Genomic DNA, 15,454 nt, shown 5'->3' on the forward strand with positions numbered 1-15,454 from the left:
GCTGTATTTCAAACTAAAGCTGATGGGTATCATTTTTCCCCATTCCCAAGAAGTGTGCTTCAAGTATGTCTAACAAATACCTTCAAGAGTGAACTCCCACAAGGAATTTGAATGATGATTGCCACTTTCATTCTAAAATAGGGTCACAGGACAAAGAGAAGGAGGCGAGTATAGTTCTTTTCTTTGTCTGCTGTATAAATCAATGGTTTTGCCACTCATCCATGAATGTAAGCAATGTGGGCTTTGAATCCTCCAAGAATTGCTCTCATGTTTTACATGACACAGCTATTAATAAATTGTGAAGTTCATGCTGCAGAGGGATCACAACCCCAGACAATATCCCAAAGATTCATTACAAGAGTTGTGCTGTTCATTTCCCATTAAATATGGAATAATTTTAAGAGACTGGTTATGCAGCTTAAGAAAACAGAACGTAAGGTGGCACTTGATGCAAATTTTAGTACCTAAGTCTAGAAAGTAATTTAAGAAAACCATACCCATGAGATTTACCCTTCCAGAAGTCCTTGTGGATATTAGCTTTTTTGTCTGCATTGATGTCTCTGTATAATACGTTCCTGTCTTAGAAGAAAACACCACACTGCTATCAAATCCATTTCATCCCATGTGTCTACAGTTGTGTTTCAATCATCTTTCATAATTTGAACACCTGTTTTCCAGGTTTAGACATAAATGTCTGCATTTTCAACATACATAGCACAAAAAGTACTTCCTGCTGTGCTTGCCCAATTTCAGCACTTAAGAAAAACCTGCTTCACTCTGAGGTTGCAAAAGCAGCAAAAGTCCAATATAGAAACAGATACAATGAAATCACAGTTTTTAATGTGATATTTAAAGACATGTTAACTTGCTGCTCCTACCATTTTACTTCTTAGAAATATTTGCATACAGATCCGTTTATAGTGTAGTAATCATAAAATTTATCTCATACATTGACAAAAAGTATAACTGATATTCTGTGGCACTGATTTGTATATTTTTGCAGTATGAGGTACAAATTACTGCCATTTTAAAAATGTTCAGGTTGATTTTTTGTTTCTGTGTGTATCTAGGATAAATGGCTGTATTTTAAGATTATTAACCACTGCAAGCTCTAGGAGAAGTAGTGTTTAATATGAATCAGGAAAGGATTACTGTTTTTTGTAACTTTTGTGTTACTGACATGCATCATGATGTTGTCATTAGCATTCTGATACATAAAGTCAGTTACTAGCTGTTTTGTTATTGCTATTGTTTTTTGCACAGCAGTTTTGAATTGTCCAGGCTTGTTTCACAATTACTGTCTATATCTGACTTATTTTCAATTGATCAAGTTGTTCCCAAGCCACAGAACTAATACATTTCCTGTGAATGCATCCTGTATTTTTACCCTTTCTCCTACCATTACAATTAAAATTCTAACCCATGTGTTCCTCAATGTACAACTTAATTAGTTTCTTCTCATGTCTCTTCCTACTTTGCTCCTGATCCCTCCTATGGTGCCCTAACTACTTAGTAAGGATAGGCTGGGAGTTTATCAGCCATTCAGCTGGCTAAACAGAGAAAACAGATATTAAACCTCTGATGCATCTGTTCTCTCTCACAAAACTTTGTCCCTTTGAGAGTTCTTACTCTCTCTCTCTTTCTAATTCAGTTGAAATTGCCCTATGGATTCAAAAGGGGTTAGGTGAGCCAAACAATGTAACATACTGTGATCCTATAACCTTAATCTCCTTAGGAAACTGAACTAAAAACATGTCTATTACTGAAGAGTGAATCAAATAAAAGGAGATGTGAATATCACATTTAAAGCTTGTGATCCTCAGATTTGTGTATATAAGGTACTGTACATTTTACATAAGAAATAAGTTTTAAAAATGTTTAAGATTTTGCCATATGCAGTGGCAAACATAAGAAACACATACATGTAATTAGGACAGGTTTTTCTTTTCTTTGACCCTAAGGTAACTTGAATTCAAAATACTGCAACTCCTGATAATGTCTGTTTAAAAAGGACATCTTCTGAAACATGATAAATGGTTGTATTTCTGTAAAAATGTATTTAGATTATGACAGAAACTGCAGTTATTTCAGTCTCCTTGTAGGATTCCTGTGTAACTTTGTATTATTGTAAAGTATCATTTGGCTGATACATGTCCTTTCTACAGGTTTAATAATTAACTATCTTCTTTTGTTTGCTTGTTTTCTCAGTGAAAAAAGCAATTGAACTGAAATCAAGAGGAGTCAAGATGTTGCCCAGCAAAGACAGTAACCACAAAAATTCTGTCTGTAAGTTGTTTATACCATTATCTTCAGTGACTGCATATATCTTCTGGAGTCCTATTAAATATACAAATCAGAGAGAGGGGTGTTGGGAAGCTATGGTCATAAAATGATTATTATGCTTTCAATTGTCACTGAATTAGAACTCTGCTGATAATACTGAGGGTGTAGAAAGCAGAATGTGGTGTTGTAAAGTCTGAAAAATATGGATATGTAGAAAAAATTACATATATCAGGATATTCTTATATATCAGGATATTTAGAATTCAGAGATGCAAGGCAAGTTAGCAAATCCAGGCAGAACAGTGCCATATAGACTTTATCAATTCAGTACTGGGGTCAGTGAAGGTATCTTAGCATTTTCTGGATCTAAGTTTATACTTTGTGATCTTTTTCCTTTGCCTCAGTTAATATCACAGCTCTAATTTTTCCCCCTCCTTGCCACACTACGTCTTGGTGACTGCCTCTTTCTAGTCCTGTGATATAGCACAGCAGGAGTTGAGAACTGCTGTAATTCCCAGCTTCTCAAGAAGATAGAGATCACAGCATCACCTTCCCTTCATTGCATGCTTAGTGCACTCTGGAATGACAGTCTCTCTACACCTTTTTCCCCATATATAGTGTTAGGGTAAAATCAAGATGTTATCTATGGGATTATGAAGCTGTTATTTGTTTTGAGCATCACTTTCCCTGAACAACTGGCAATCTGAGTAGTATCCTGAGAGCTCTTTCTCTATTAACCAGGCTAGTCTTGAACCAAGAAAAATAAGAAGGTAATTTTATATTTTGGAAAGCAGAGAGTCCGTTAACATAAAAAAAGCCAGAGGGTAAGCCAGTGTTCACCCATAACTCACTAAAAGTGCTTGTATAATGACTAAGATGTATTTGAATGAATTAATTCTTCATGTCATAACACTGAACTCAACGGAGTGAAACCTGGGCTATGTTTGCCTCATTGTGTGCTGTTCTGCAAGTACAGAGAGAACAAGGGTCTTGAAGGCTAATATCTAGGGGATATGATTTTGTCTCTGTGTTTCTGCAGTGCGTTGTTTAATGCAAAGTGAGTGTTTTGCTTTGCTCACTGGAACAAAAGAGGCATGATAATTTTCTGCTTTAAATATTGCACATTGATGGTGTGGCACTCAAAAGGAACTTTTTATGCAAGATGTAGCAGAAAAAGTTGATCCATCTCTTTGGTGTTTTTATCTGAATGGGTGATTATTTCATTATTTATAAGTTACTTCTTGGAACTGTGTGATCTCTGCTTACACTCAGAGCACATGCTGTCAGACACCACATTTAATTACAGAAAGTGGAAGTAAGACAGGCTATGGAAGAAATTATTATAAGGCAGTCTGCTGTTTACTTCAAATTTCATGTCTTTTTTTTTTTTTCTTTTTGTGTTTTGACTTGTGAAGTTTTATTATCATGTCTGACTTTTCACCATAAATTTAAAAAATGCATTATTATAATTACCATGTTTCACATATGCGAAGCTTATAAAAATGATAAGATTAAAATACAAACAGTTGGATTCAAATGTATTTGAATATTGCTGCTCTTTCTGACATAACCCTTTAGTATTTAACCATTTTTCTTGCTAATAATTATGTAGATGGAAAAGGTAATTGGGAATTCAACTTCAGAGTACTGATAAGAATAGCTATTACCATTTGATGCCAATTAGCAAATCCATAAAAAAGTAAATTAAAGACTTACACCTTACATTTTTGTATGTTAGATCTTTTTAACATTCGCTCTATATATAAAACAGAAAGCTTACTTTTGCATTTCATTTATGGGAGGTAGATGGAATGTGAATACTGGCAAGGCAAGCGAACCCCAAGACGTGCAGGTTTCCCACAGCTCTTCCTCCTAAGCACAACCTGAGAACAGCTGCAGAAAGCATTTCACAGTGGCACTACTCTGTTAGGATTTAGGCAGAAAACGTTACCAATGTACTGATAATTCCTTGTGGAATGCAAAACAATATTTCTGTCGTGTACAGTCATATCTCACCCCTCTCCTCCTGGACCTGCCTGGATTCCTGGATGCTTTCTTTCAACTGCTCTGCCCTCCTTTATAAAGAGTCAAGTAGCAAAGCATGGCTTTGGGATATAGATGCCTTGGTAGATTTACTATGGGAAAAAAAAATCATTATATATTGTGTCACTCCCCAGGGAAAGAAGAGTTTTTTGCCTTTTTTTTTTTTCCTTCTTCGGTACACCTGAAGGAACCATATGAAGTTAGTTGGTTGCCAGAATACTCCTGCTAGCTAGTACCCTTTAGCAGTGGGCTAGATGCAATTGAATCATGATTAATTTATGCAAGGAAATGGGAAAAGGATGGGAAAGAGAATTGAACTAAAATACGGTCCTGGTTCATCCAAAGTGTGAGGTGGCCTACTACAGTAGTGCACTTGGCAAAGTTTTGGAACAATAGACTGGGAGAAAGTAAATGGACAGGCAGTTCTGATGGTTACTTTTTCACACTTTGTCCTCATTAGTGCTTCAGCTGACACAAACACTGGCCAAATCCAATGGTAAGCATATTTCCCCTTGGTTGTCTGAAGCTGATCTCTCAGAGGAGCAAGGAGAGAGTTTTAGTTTATGAATCTGCTTAAGGGAAGCAAATCCAGTTATATCTGTTTTGGTGTCCATCTCTTTAGTTGCAGGCTCAGTCTACTCACTTTTGTTCCCTTAGTTAGTCATAGAATCATAGAATCATAGAATGCTTTGGATTGGAAGGGACCTTTAGAGGTCATCTAGACCAAGCCCCCTGCAGTGAGCAGGGACAGCTTTAACTAGATCAGGTTGCTCAGAACCCCATCCAACCTGACCTTGAAAGTTTCTAGGGATGGGGCCTCCACTACCTCTCTGGGCAACCTGTTCCAGTGTTTCACCACCCTCATGGTAAAAAATATCTTCCTTATGTCTAGTCTAAATCTATTCTTTAGTTTAAATCCATTATTCCTTGTCCTGTCACAACAGGCCTTGCTAAAAAGATTGCCCTCATCCTTCCTATGGGCCTCCTTCAAGTACTGAAAGGCCGCAATAAGGTCTCCCTGCAGCCTTCTCCAGGCTGAACAACCCCAACTCTCTCAGCCTGGCCTCATAGGAGAGGTGCTCCAGCCCTCAGATCATCTTCATGGCCCTCCTCTGGACCCGCTCCAACAGGTCCATGTCCTTCTTGTGCTGAGGGCCCCAGAGCTGGACGCAGTACTCCAGGTGGGGTCTCACCAGAGCAGAGTAGAGGGGCAGAATCACCTCCCTCAACCTGCTGGCCACGCTTCTTTTGATGCAGCCCAGGATACGGTTGGCTTTCTGGGCTGCAAGTGCACATTGTTGGCTCATGTCCAGCTTTTCATCCACCAGTACCCCAAGTCCTTCTCCACAGGGCTGCTCTCAATCCCTTCATCCCCCAGCCTGTATGGATATCGGGGGCTTCCCAGTCCCAGGTGCAGGACCTTGCACTTGGCCTTGTTGAACCTCATGAGGTTCACACCTCATACCATATATATGGTATATTCCCAAAGGAAGTTACTTGATCCATCTTGCTATCATCACTCACTCTCATTCTAATATACAATAAGCCTGCAGACTCTGTGTCCCTAATGGCTATGGCCTTTTTCTAAAACTACTATGACTATAGCTTGCATTGTAACTGATTAGATAAAAATATAATTTTGATTGGTGGCTTTTGTATGAATATGTTTTCATGGCAGTATTCCTGCCCAGTAACTCTGTCAGAGAGTGATTACCTCTAAACATCTGGGCATGACCTCTACAGTAGAGAGATGGTACACGGAGCATGCCATACACCCCAGAGAAGGAGAACCCTAATGAAGTGGCCCATGAGGACAGACCATCATTAGGCAGCCACAGTCCTTATAGAAGGCTCATTTTCTAGGCAAGTAGGAGACCCCTGTAGTTTCAAGTCTAGCCTCTGATATAGAATCGTAGAATCATAAAATCATAGAATTGTTTAGGTTGGAAAAGACCTTTAAGATCATCCAGTCCAACCATTTAGCTAACATTACCAAGTCCACCACTAAACCAATTAAGGGTAGAGTAGCAAGTTCATGTTTCCTGGATTGGTGGCTGGATTATTTTTAAAGAAAGTAAAAACTAGGAATCATTAACGTTGGAAAGGATCTCTAAGTTCATCAGTCCAACCATCAACCCAACACCACCATGCCTACTAAACCATGTCTCACAATGCCACATCTACCCGTTTTTTGAACACTTCCAGGGATGGTGACTCCACCACCTCTCTGGGCAGACTGTTCCCATGCTTGACTACCCTTTCCTTGAAGAAATTTTTCCTAATAGCCAATCTAAATCTCCCCTGGTACAACTTGAGCCCATTTCCTCTCATCCTGTCACTTGTTACTTGGGAGAAGAGCCCAACACCCACCTCACTACAACCTCCTTTCAGGATAGTTGTAGAGAGCAATAAGATCTCCCCTCAGCCTTCTCTTCTCTAGGCTAAACAATCCCAATTCTCTCAGACGCTCCTCATAAAACTTGTCCTCCAGGCCCTTCACCAGCTTTGTTGCCCTTCTCTGGACATGCTCCAGCAACTCAATGTCCTCCTTGTACCGAGGTGCTCAAAACTGGACACAGTATTCCAGGTGCGGCCTCACCAGCGCCGAGTACAGGGGAACAATCACCTCCATGTTCCTGCTGGCCACACTATTCCTGACGCAAGCCAGGATGCTGTTGGCCTTCTTGGCCACTTGGGCACACTGCTGGCTCATGTTCAGCCAGCTGTCTACCAACACCCCCAGGTCCTTTTCAGCCAGGCAACTTTGTGGTGCATGCAAATCTGCCAGTGCAATAAGGCTAGGAGGCAAAGACAGCAGTGAGAATGAAGTGTCTGGGAGGGCTAATTTCCAGAGCTTGCTCTTGTGAAAATGTAGTGTGGATAGTGGCTAGAACCACACAACACAGCAAACTGCAGGGAAAGCCCACATTCTGGAATAGCAACAAAGATTAACAGATGAAGTCTGAGTGATTCTTTAAAAAAAAAAGTCATTCATATTGCACCATGCTTACGCTTCATAATAATTACTGAATATTGATTGACTTAACCTTTGCAAAGTGTTTAGTGTGTGAACTACCATGTTTTACAAAGTGGGAGATCTGTAGGTATTCTCTGAGTAAAAAGCTCTTAAACTTCACAAAAGCAATTTCAGGTTTCTGTAGTATTATTTGAAAATGTATTTCAGAATATCAGAAAAACACATTCAAGGTTTGAAGAGCATGATTTTAGCGTAAGATTAATACAACCTCTGAAAGCTTAGCTACAGAGTTTATCTAAACAGTTCTTCACCTTGAAGATGATAAAAAGAGCTGTTTTAAGACAATGATTTTTGCCATGTAGAGCCAAAGAACAAATGAGTTTACAGACTAAGTATTGATTGGTTGCAACACATAAGGTGAATTAATGGCACATGCTGTTGAAACTATAGTGACTAATACGAAAACAGGATTACATGGCTAATTCCGTGTAAGAAAGAAAGAATGACAGCAGTCATTATTTATTTTGTTACTGGGTAACTGACAAAAATGGCTTAGTACATTGTAATGTAAAGTTAAAAATATGTTCATGGCAAAAATTTAAGATGGAATTTTCTTGCTTAGCAATACATTCCTCGCGTTTTAAATAAATTAGCAATTTCATCTTCTTGATATTTGGCTACAGGTAAATTTACTTTGATAGAAGCAAAATTATGATTAGTAAAAGTTTTGCTCTTCGGTTAATGAAAGAGTATTTCCCTAAGAAGGGCCATACTGGACTAAATAGTTGTATTTCATAGCACAATTTGCTGACTGGTTTGTTCTTATTCCTTAGTAAAGAATGATTTATTTAAGAAATTTTATATTTTGAAAAGATCAATACTTAGAAATACTGTTTGTATTTACGTTGTATGGATTCTTCACAGGTAAAACCCCATTTCATATTGAATTCAAATTTTTAGAAGCTATCATGTGCTGTGTCAGGGTCAAATCATAATCAAGAAATGCTGTTTAATATTCATTGTTCTGACAGTTTTCAGTCTCGAATTTAAAACAAACAAATAAAACAATACCAAAGCTATCTCACTCTCTAAAGTTATAGTTTAATCTTATTTAAGTTTAATCAAATATAGCATCTAATGCTTTAGTCTTAATTAATTTAAGAAACGTTGCATTGGTGATGGGATTGATTGCCAATAAACATGATGCAAAATAAACCACCCAAGTAATTATGGCAAGTTGTGTATCAAAGGATGCTGTGCTCTGGATCCTGTGTGCTTAAGAGTTCTCTATATGCAGTCTGGTTTTTGTTGTGAGTATTTTAAGTATAACATGAAACTATATTTTAAAAAAAGATATTAACTAAGTGTGAACACTAAGATAAAATACAGCGAACTTAGAAATTAAAATAAAAAAAAATCCTGCTTGGAAGTGGATTTTGTCTACTGAAATTCCTCAGGTCTGTGCTCCTTAGAGCAAACACAAATTTAAAAGCACTGGAGAAATTAATGTAACATAAATCTATCTCCTTGACTGGTCTCACTGTCAGCTAAAACAATTAAAGCAAATATCAAAATGTTGGCAGGTTTCAGGCTTGCTTTTATTCTGGGGCACACAGTAATGTTTGTAAGCTTTTTCAAAAAGACTTTTGGGGGTTGTTTGCCCTGTTCTGACACACAGGTGATCAGTTTGCTGTTGCTTCCAAAAAAAGCAAAGGAACAAGAAAAGAAGGACAGCATATCAGGAGATCTACTTTACTAATTTTTTTGGGAGGGAAATACACCAGCGTTGTGTTTTATAGTATTATCGACTTTATGTCCTTTAAAAATAGAACTTTCTAATTGTGGATCTTAGGGTTTCCTTTTACAAATACCACTGTCTTTCAAAAATGTCTGTTTCATGGGCTCTTCGTAAAGTATTGAACGTAAGGATGAAGTGACAGGATTCATCTGTAGCTCCTTTCTGACTTTTGTTGAGATCTATTCAGTATCTTCTGTGTTTAGTGGCAGATACACCTCTTCCCTCATAAGGAAAAGAGAGACCTTTGCCTAAAACTTCTTCACCAAGAAAAGGATTTGAAATACCTACATTTAAGATTCAGATTCATCAGAGGAAGCCAAACTGGAAGACTGTTGTGTGCTAAGATCAGTATGGAGGCACCTCTTTCCTATTAGTTTCTATAAGAATTCTCTCTGAAGATCCCAGTGTTCTCAATGGAAGTTACTCAGTGCTTGTGTGTTTTATTGTATTACATTAATTTCCAGGCACTGAAAGGATTCTCATTTGTAAGTGCCCAATCAGAAACTTCCTAAATGCCTGCATAGTATCATAAACTCTCCAGACTTTTCAATCATGAAAGCTATTTTTCATTCCTTCAAATCCCACAGCTTGAAAACATTTTTCAAGTTTGCGTTTATATTGTGCATCTCTGTAAATGAGAGAAAGGATTGTTTATAACTTGCTGATGTATTAATTACAAGGTTAGGAAACACAAAGCTTAAATAACTAAAATTTTGTGGGCCTAGCATGTCTGCAAATACTCAATTTTATTTCAAAAGGCCTTTTTACAGAAATACTGAGCATATGTTAAATGTTCAGTTAAAAATAAGGTAAAAAGAGGGATATAATACTTAAAACAGTGGCACTTTTATACAACAGGTTAAGGGATGGATCCTGGAATCTTTAATATTAAAAGTTTCCTTGTTATATATGTATATATACACATAAATATATATACACACATAATTGTAGATAAATACATAACACATAGTATTCCATTACACCATTTACTCTATGTCTGATAAGAGATTAATGACTCTATTTCCCCTTTTACTGAATATTATAGGATGAAATTGGGCAGTAGGAAAAAATAACTGCAGCATTAACCTCTAACAGTTTTATAAAGCTTTAATAAAACAGGAGGGATAATTACCCTGCTATACTTTGTTCTATCATAGAATGTAATAATACAGAGTTGCCCATGTGTTAAAGAATTTAGGCTCTTCAGAGAAGATGAGTCTCCCTATGCAATGAAATTCTACAGTGCTATCTTACTAGATTGTATAAATTGCTTCCTAAATCAGGTTAGTAAATTATACTTGGTGTTTCTAAATAAGCCTTCATCACTGCAGGAGTTTAAAATCTTTTAAAATACTATGCAAAAATCTTGCTGTGAAGAGAACTACTGCCTAAATATATTTGTAAAGAAAAGCATCACTTGTAGCTACAAGCAAAACAACGTGCTTCATCAATTATTTAACACATCATTTGCATATATAATTTGTAAAATAACCAGAAGAAAGCATCTATTAAAATATGTAAAACAAGATGTAATCTGATTGAATTATGGATGGTTAAAATGAATTGTTATCCAGCTAGGAAGCTGCAACTGCCATTAAATAATTTTCATATACAATTATAGAACATTACTGATTATCCAGTGTGAGTGTTCATACTGTAGGCTAAATTGACATTGAATTCTTTTATTTTCAGATTCGAAGACTTAAGAATAAGCAACCTGCTATTAGCAATTACAATTCCGTATAAATTAACTATTCATATGAAATTTAAATATAAACTTTAATACTTTTATATAGCTTCATTGATTTAACTCCCGTGCACAGCTCTGTTAAAAATATAGATGTGGGCAGTAAATAGGTTGGCAAAATGAAGTCTCTCTAGATTCAAATAATGTATGTAAATTATGAAGACATTCAGAACTTGTGGGTGGGTGTATTCAGACTACTGGAACATAAAAAACATTAAAACAATTTTAGTTAAAGAAAGAAGTATGGTCTGTGCAGTGAAGGTGTGCTGCAGAATACAGATACCCTCACTGTGAAGTCCTTTGGAAGGGTCAGAGACTTTCCACCTTCTGCAAGGACGTTTCCACTTTCCACAGAGGCTAATATTACAGTTTTAAAAGTCTAACACTAGTTGCATAGTTCATGCATGTTGAATACATGTTCAGAACCTGCTTTTCTAAATCCAGGTTGTGGGAGAATATCTCCAGAATTTGATAGAAGGTCTTGGACTATTTTCCTTCTTCAAAATTTGTTCTTCACCTTGTGAAACACTTTGAAAAATAATTTTGACTGTTGGCGTAGCATCTCACTGTCAGTTGTTAGCCTGTCACACTGGAACATATCTATTCCTGCAGCTCTTCTGAGCAACTGTAAAGTGCCAGTGTGAGATATGTTTGGAACAGGGAAGTTTTGTTAGGTGACAGCTAGTTTATCAGCTTCAGACCAGTTTGAGTCCACTACTACTTCTTCACTTGGAAAAAGGGAAGTAAAAAATTTACACAACATTTGAACAATGTATCAATTTCCTCAATAATGTGCATTGAAGAGCTTGAAATATTTTTGGAATGGGACTGAAAATCCCAAGAAGGAACTAAAATGGAGATAAATACATTGGGTTACATTTGGAAGGAAAGGACTAGTTGCTGATTTAGGGGGAGGGGATTATTCAGTATGATGTGTCCTTCCACTGAAATTGATAGAACAGGTGGTTCTTTAAAAAACATAAAAATGGTTACTCAGCCACATAATTTTTAAAATATAAACAGAAAGAACTATCCAGAAAAATCCAAAAATACCTGGCTAAGTTTTCTGTTATATGTCAGCACACTTGAAAAAGAAGAGACTGTAACTGTGGTTCTCTGGCTTGTGTGTATGCTTCTATCATACAAGCTATCTGAACTCAGGAAGAGTGACAAGATCCACTTTGTCATATATCAAAGGAATGTAAGTTTTAATATGCATGATGGCAATCAAAAATGTTTAATTCTAAAAAGTTTTAATCTAACAGGAAATAATTATATCTCAAAGTCCGTATTGTTCTACTAATGCAACTATTTATTTGATTTCTGTCACCTCACTGTCACAATATTTTCTGCTTCAGGCTCCTAACATGAAAGAAGTTCTCCTGCATACGCAAAAGAGATGTGTAAAAAATGTATGCATATCTTCCCTAGTTTAATGCTTTTGAACTGAACTCCGGTGCTCAATGTCTCTGCTAGAGGCGCTATAAAGCCAGTGAATTATCAAATTAACAAGAGCAAACCAGTATGGTTTCTCTAAGCCGACATTTCATGTGGCATATATTATTTTATTCAAGATGCTACTTTTTATTGCCATATCAGCTTTTCCTTCATGTTTTTGGGAACATGGGAAACGTGTTTCATACTCAGAAGTCATGTTTCTTTTTCAATTCTACCAAGCCTTGTTTTCAGAAGTCTGAAAATTCATCTGCAGTACAGAATAGCAGAGGCTAAAATAAACTCCTTTCTGATAAATGACAAGCACTTGTGTTAAGATTAAAAATATAGCATGAAGCAACACCACCTGTTTGGATATTACTCTGTTGTATCTATGGAATGGATTAAAAATTGAATCCACATTTTAGCTTATGGAAGTTCAGAAGCACTTAGGCACTGAAAATACAATTTTTGTATTCTTTTCTTTGTTGTTTTTCAGTTAAATTAATCATAGTCATTTCTGGTCTAGTCCTAAAGCAGAAGTGCTGGTGTGTAAGATGGGCTTTCTCATGACAAAGAATGAAACCTTCTGGAGAGGCAGAGCTTGTATCCTGCATTGCTGCTGTTATAAAAACAGAACATGCCCTGAATTTCAGTCAGGTTTACTATAAAATCATTCTTCTGTTTGTCGTGGTTTAGCCCCAGCCAGCAACTAAGCACCACGCAGCCGCTCACTCACTCCCCCTGCCCCGATGGGATGGGGGAAGAGAATCAGAAGAGTAGGAGTGAGAAAACCTCCCTGGTTGAGATACGAACAATTTAATAATTGAAATAAAGTAAAATAGTAATGATAATAATAACAATACAATAATGATGATAACAATAATAATATACAAAGCAAGTGATGCACAATGCAATTGCTCACCACCTGCCGACCGATACCCAGCCAGTTCCAGAGCAGCAATCACTGCTCCCTGGCCAACCCCCCCCAGTTTCTATACTGAGCATGACGTCATATGGTATGGAATAGCCCTTTGGTCAGTTTGGATCAACTCTTCTGGCTGTGTCCCCTCCCAGTTTCTTGTGCACCTGGCAGAGCATGGGAAGCTGAAAAGTCCTTGACTAGTGTCAGCACTACTTAGCAACAACTAAACCATCAGTGTGTTATGAACATTCTTCTCCTACTAAATCCAAACCACATCACTATGCCTGCTGCTAGGAAGAAAATTAACTCTACCCCAGCTGAAACCAGGACACTGTTTTTTAGTGTTTCCATTCCTATTCTTCCATTGCTCCTTGTTTTATTTTATGTATTGCATATTAGTTTTGTTCAGAACAGCCCATATGGTGCTGTGTTTCAAATTTGTGACCAAAACAATGTTGATAATGCACCAGAGTTGCGACTGTTGCTGAACAGTGCTTACACAGTGTCCAGGCTTTTTTTTCTCATTGTGCCCCCCACAGCGAGTAGGCTGGAGGTGGGCAAGAGTTTGGGAGGGGACACAACTGAGACAGCTGACCCGAATTGACCGACAGGATGTTCCACACCATATAATGTCAGGTTTGGCAATGAAAACTGTGGGTAGTGTTTCCAAGATAGCCATTGCTAGGAGGCTAGCTGGGCATTGATCTGCAAGGTAGCAAGTGATGAGAGGTACTTGGAAGGTAGTGAGTGATGCCTTTGCATCACTTGGGGGGTTTCTTTCCTCTTTTTTCCCCCCTTTCACCTGTTAAACTATCTTTATCTCAACCCACAAGTTTTTTGCTCATTTTTGCTTTTCCAGTATTCTCCCCTATCCCGCTGGGGAGGGGGTGAAATGAATGAGGGGCTGGTGGGTGCTTAGCTGCTGGCAGGGGTCAGCCCACCACAGTGTAGAAACGTTTCACTAACCATAACCTAATTCCTTTACCAAATTAGTCCCTTCTGAATCTCTTTGCTCTTCCATGCTGTAGCCTTGTTGTCATGTCATATTTTAATTCCTTTATCTCTTTACACAGTCATTTCTCAGTCCCAGACTCTGCCCGGAGAGCTTCAGTCTCTCTCCACTCCTTATTCCTTCATTCCTCCCATCTGCTAGTCTCTCTTTTCCCCTCATTTCTGTTCCCAGCTCTCATTTATGATTACTGACCTCTCTGCATGCTGTTTGCCATTCTTTTCCCTAGCTATCTCAGTGTCTTTCTTTTCCATGCAATTTTTTTTCTCTCTTGTCAAACTCTTCTGGTACTTTCAAACTTTCTGACAGTTGCCTTTAAATCCAGCTCTTGTTGCCTCTGTATTTGAATCAGGCAACTGGCTTCTCCTCTCAGAAAGGCCTGGTAGGTGGTTGTAGAGGAAAGACCAGCTCCCAGTTCAGCACCCAGAACTGGATGTTCATTGGTATCTGGAAGTAGACAGTACTACAGGGATAGCACACTTCAAAGTCTTTCAGGTTTTGTTAAATTTGACATTTATTTTGGATGTACTTGCTAGAACCTGTTTCTGTCAATCACCTTGAATTACTGTTTCCCAAAGGCTTCCCATTTGGCCATTTTTAGTAGATGTTGGAAAAGTAAAATGCACATCCTTGACACAAAGGTCACTTTTGCAACAAATATAAGTTTTGAAGTGTGGTGGTGATAATATATTCCATGGAAAAAATCTTCTTAATTTTTTTAGCGTGCCGAGCTGTTTTTTTCTCCTGGATCTCTCAAAAATGAATGAGATGGATAAACAATAATTATTTAAATTTAATAATATTTAACCAAGAATAAATAAATCCAAGGCAGACACATGAAAAAGAAGCCCCAACAGTCTCTGTTTGATAAAGATATGTAAAAGTGAAAAAATAATTTTAAAAAAGACATTGCTGAGCAACGTTAAAACAATTGAAACCATCAGCCCTGCCTATAATAATTTTCTGTTCTTTGTTGCTGTTTTGCCATCCACTTAAGTCCCTTCCTTAAAGTATATAATTAGACATTACTACTTCAGGCTTTAGAGAAGCATTATACAACCTCACTGATGAAATGCTGAAATATTCAGGATAAGTGTCACAGACATTTATCAACTAAAGGTATGGGAACTCAAAATTCACTTTTTTGGGAAACTGATAAAGCATATATAAAGAACAGAAGGAATAAAGCAAAGACTGCATATTTTCTTGGATGGTATTCATTACAATATAAAAATTAA

General features: G+C 37.4%; 1 protein-coding gene across 1 annotated transcript in view; it reads left to right on the forward strand.

Moving 5' to 3' along the window:
• The window catches only part of CSMD1 (CUB and Sushi multiple domains 1), a 1,273,929-nt gene that overhangs the window by 789,903 nt on the left and 468,572 nt on the right, over window positions 1-15,454 (forward strand). The window contains exon 7 of the mRNA XM_075708500.1: window positions 2,209-2,286. Coding sequence (XP_075564615.1) covers window positions 2,209-2,286 — 78 coding nt within the window. The remainder of the gene's footprint in view (window positions 1-2,208; window positions 2,287-15,454) is intronic.

Source organism: Pelecanus crispus, chromosome 3 (genome assembly GCF_030463565.1).
Source record: "Pelecanus crispus isolate bPelCri1 chromosome 3, bPelCri1.pri, whole genome shotgun sequence".
NCBI classification, from domain to species: domain Eukaryota; kingdom Metazoa; phylum Chordata; class Aves; order Pelecaniformes; family Pelecanidae; genus Pelecanus; species Pelecanus crispus.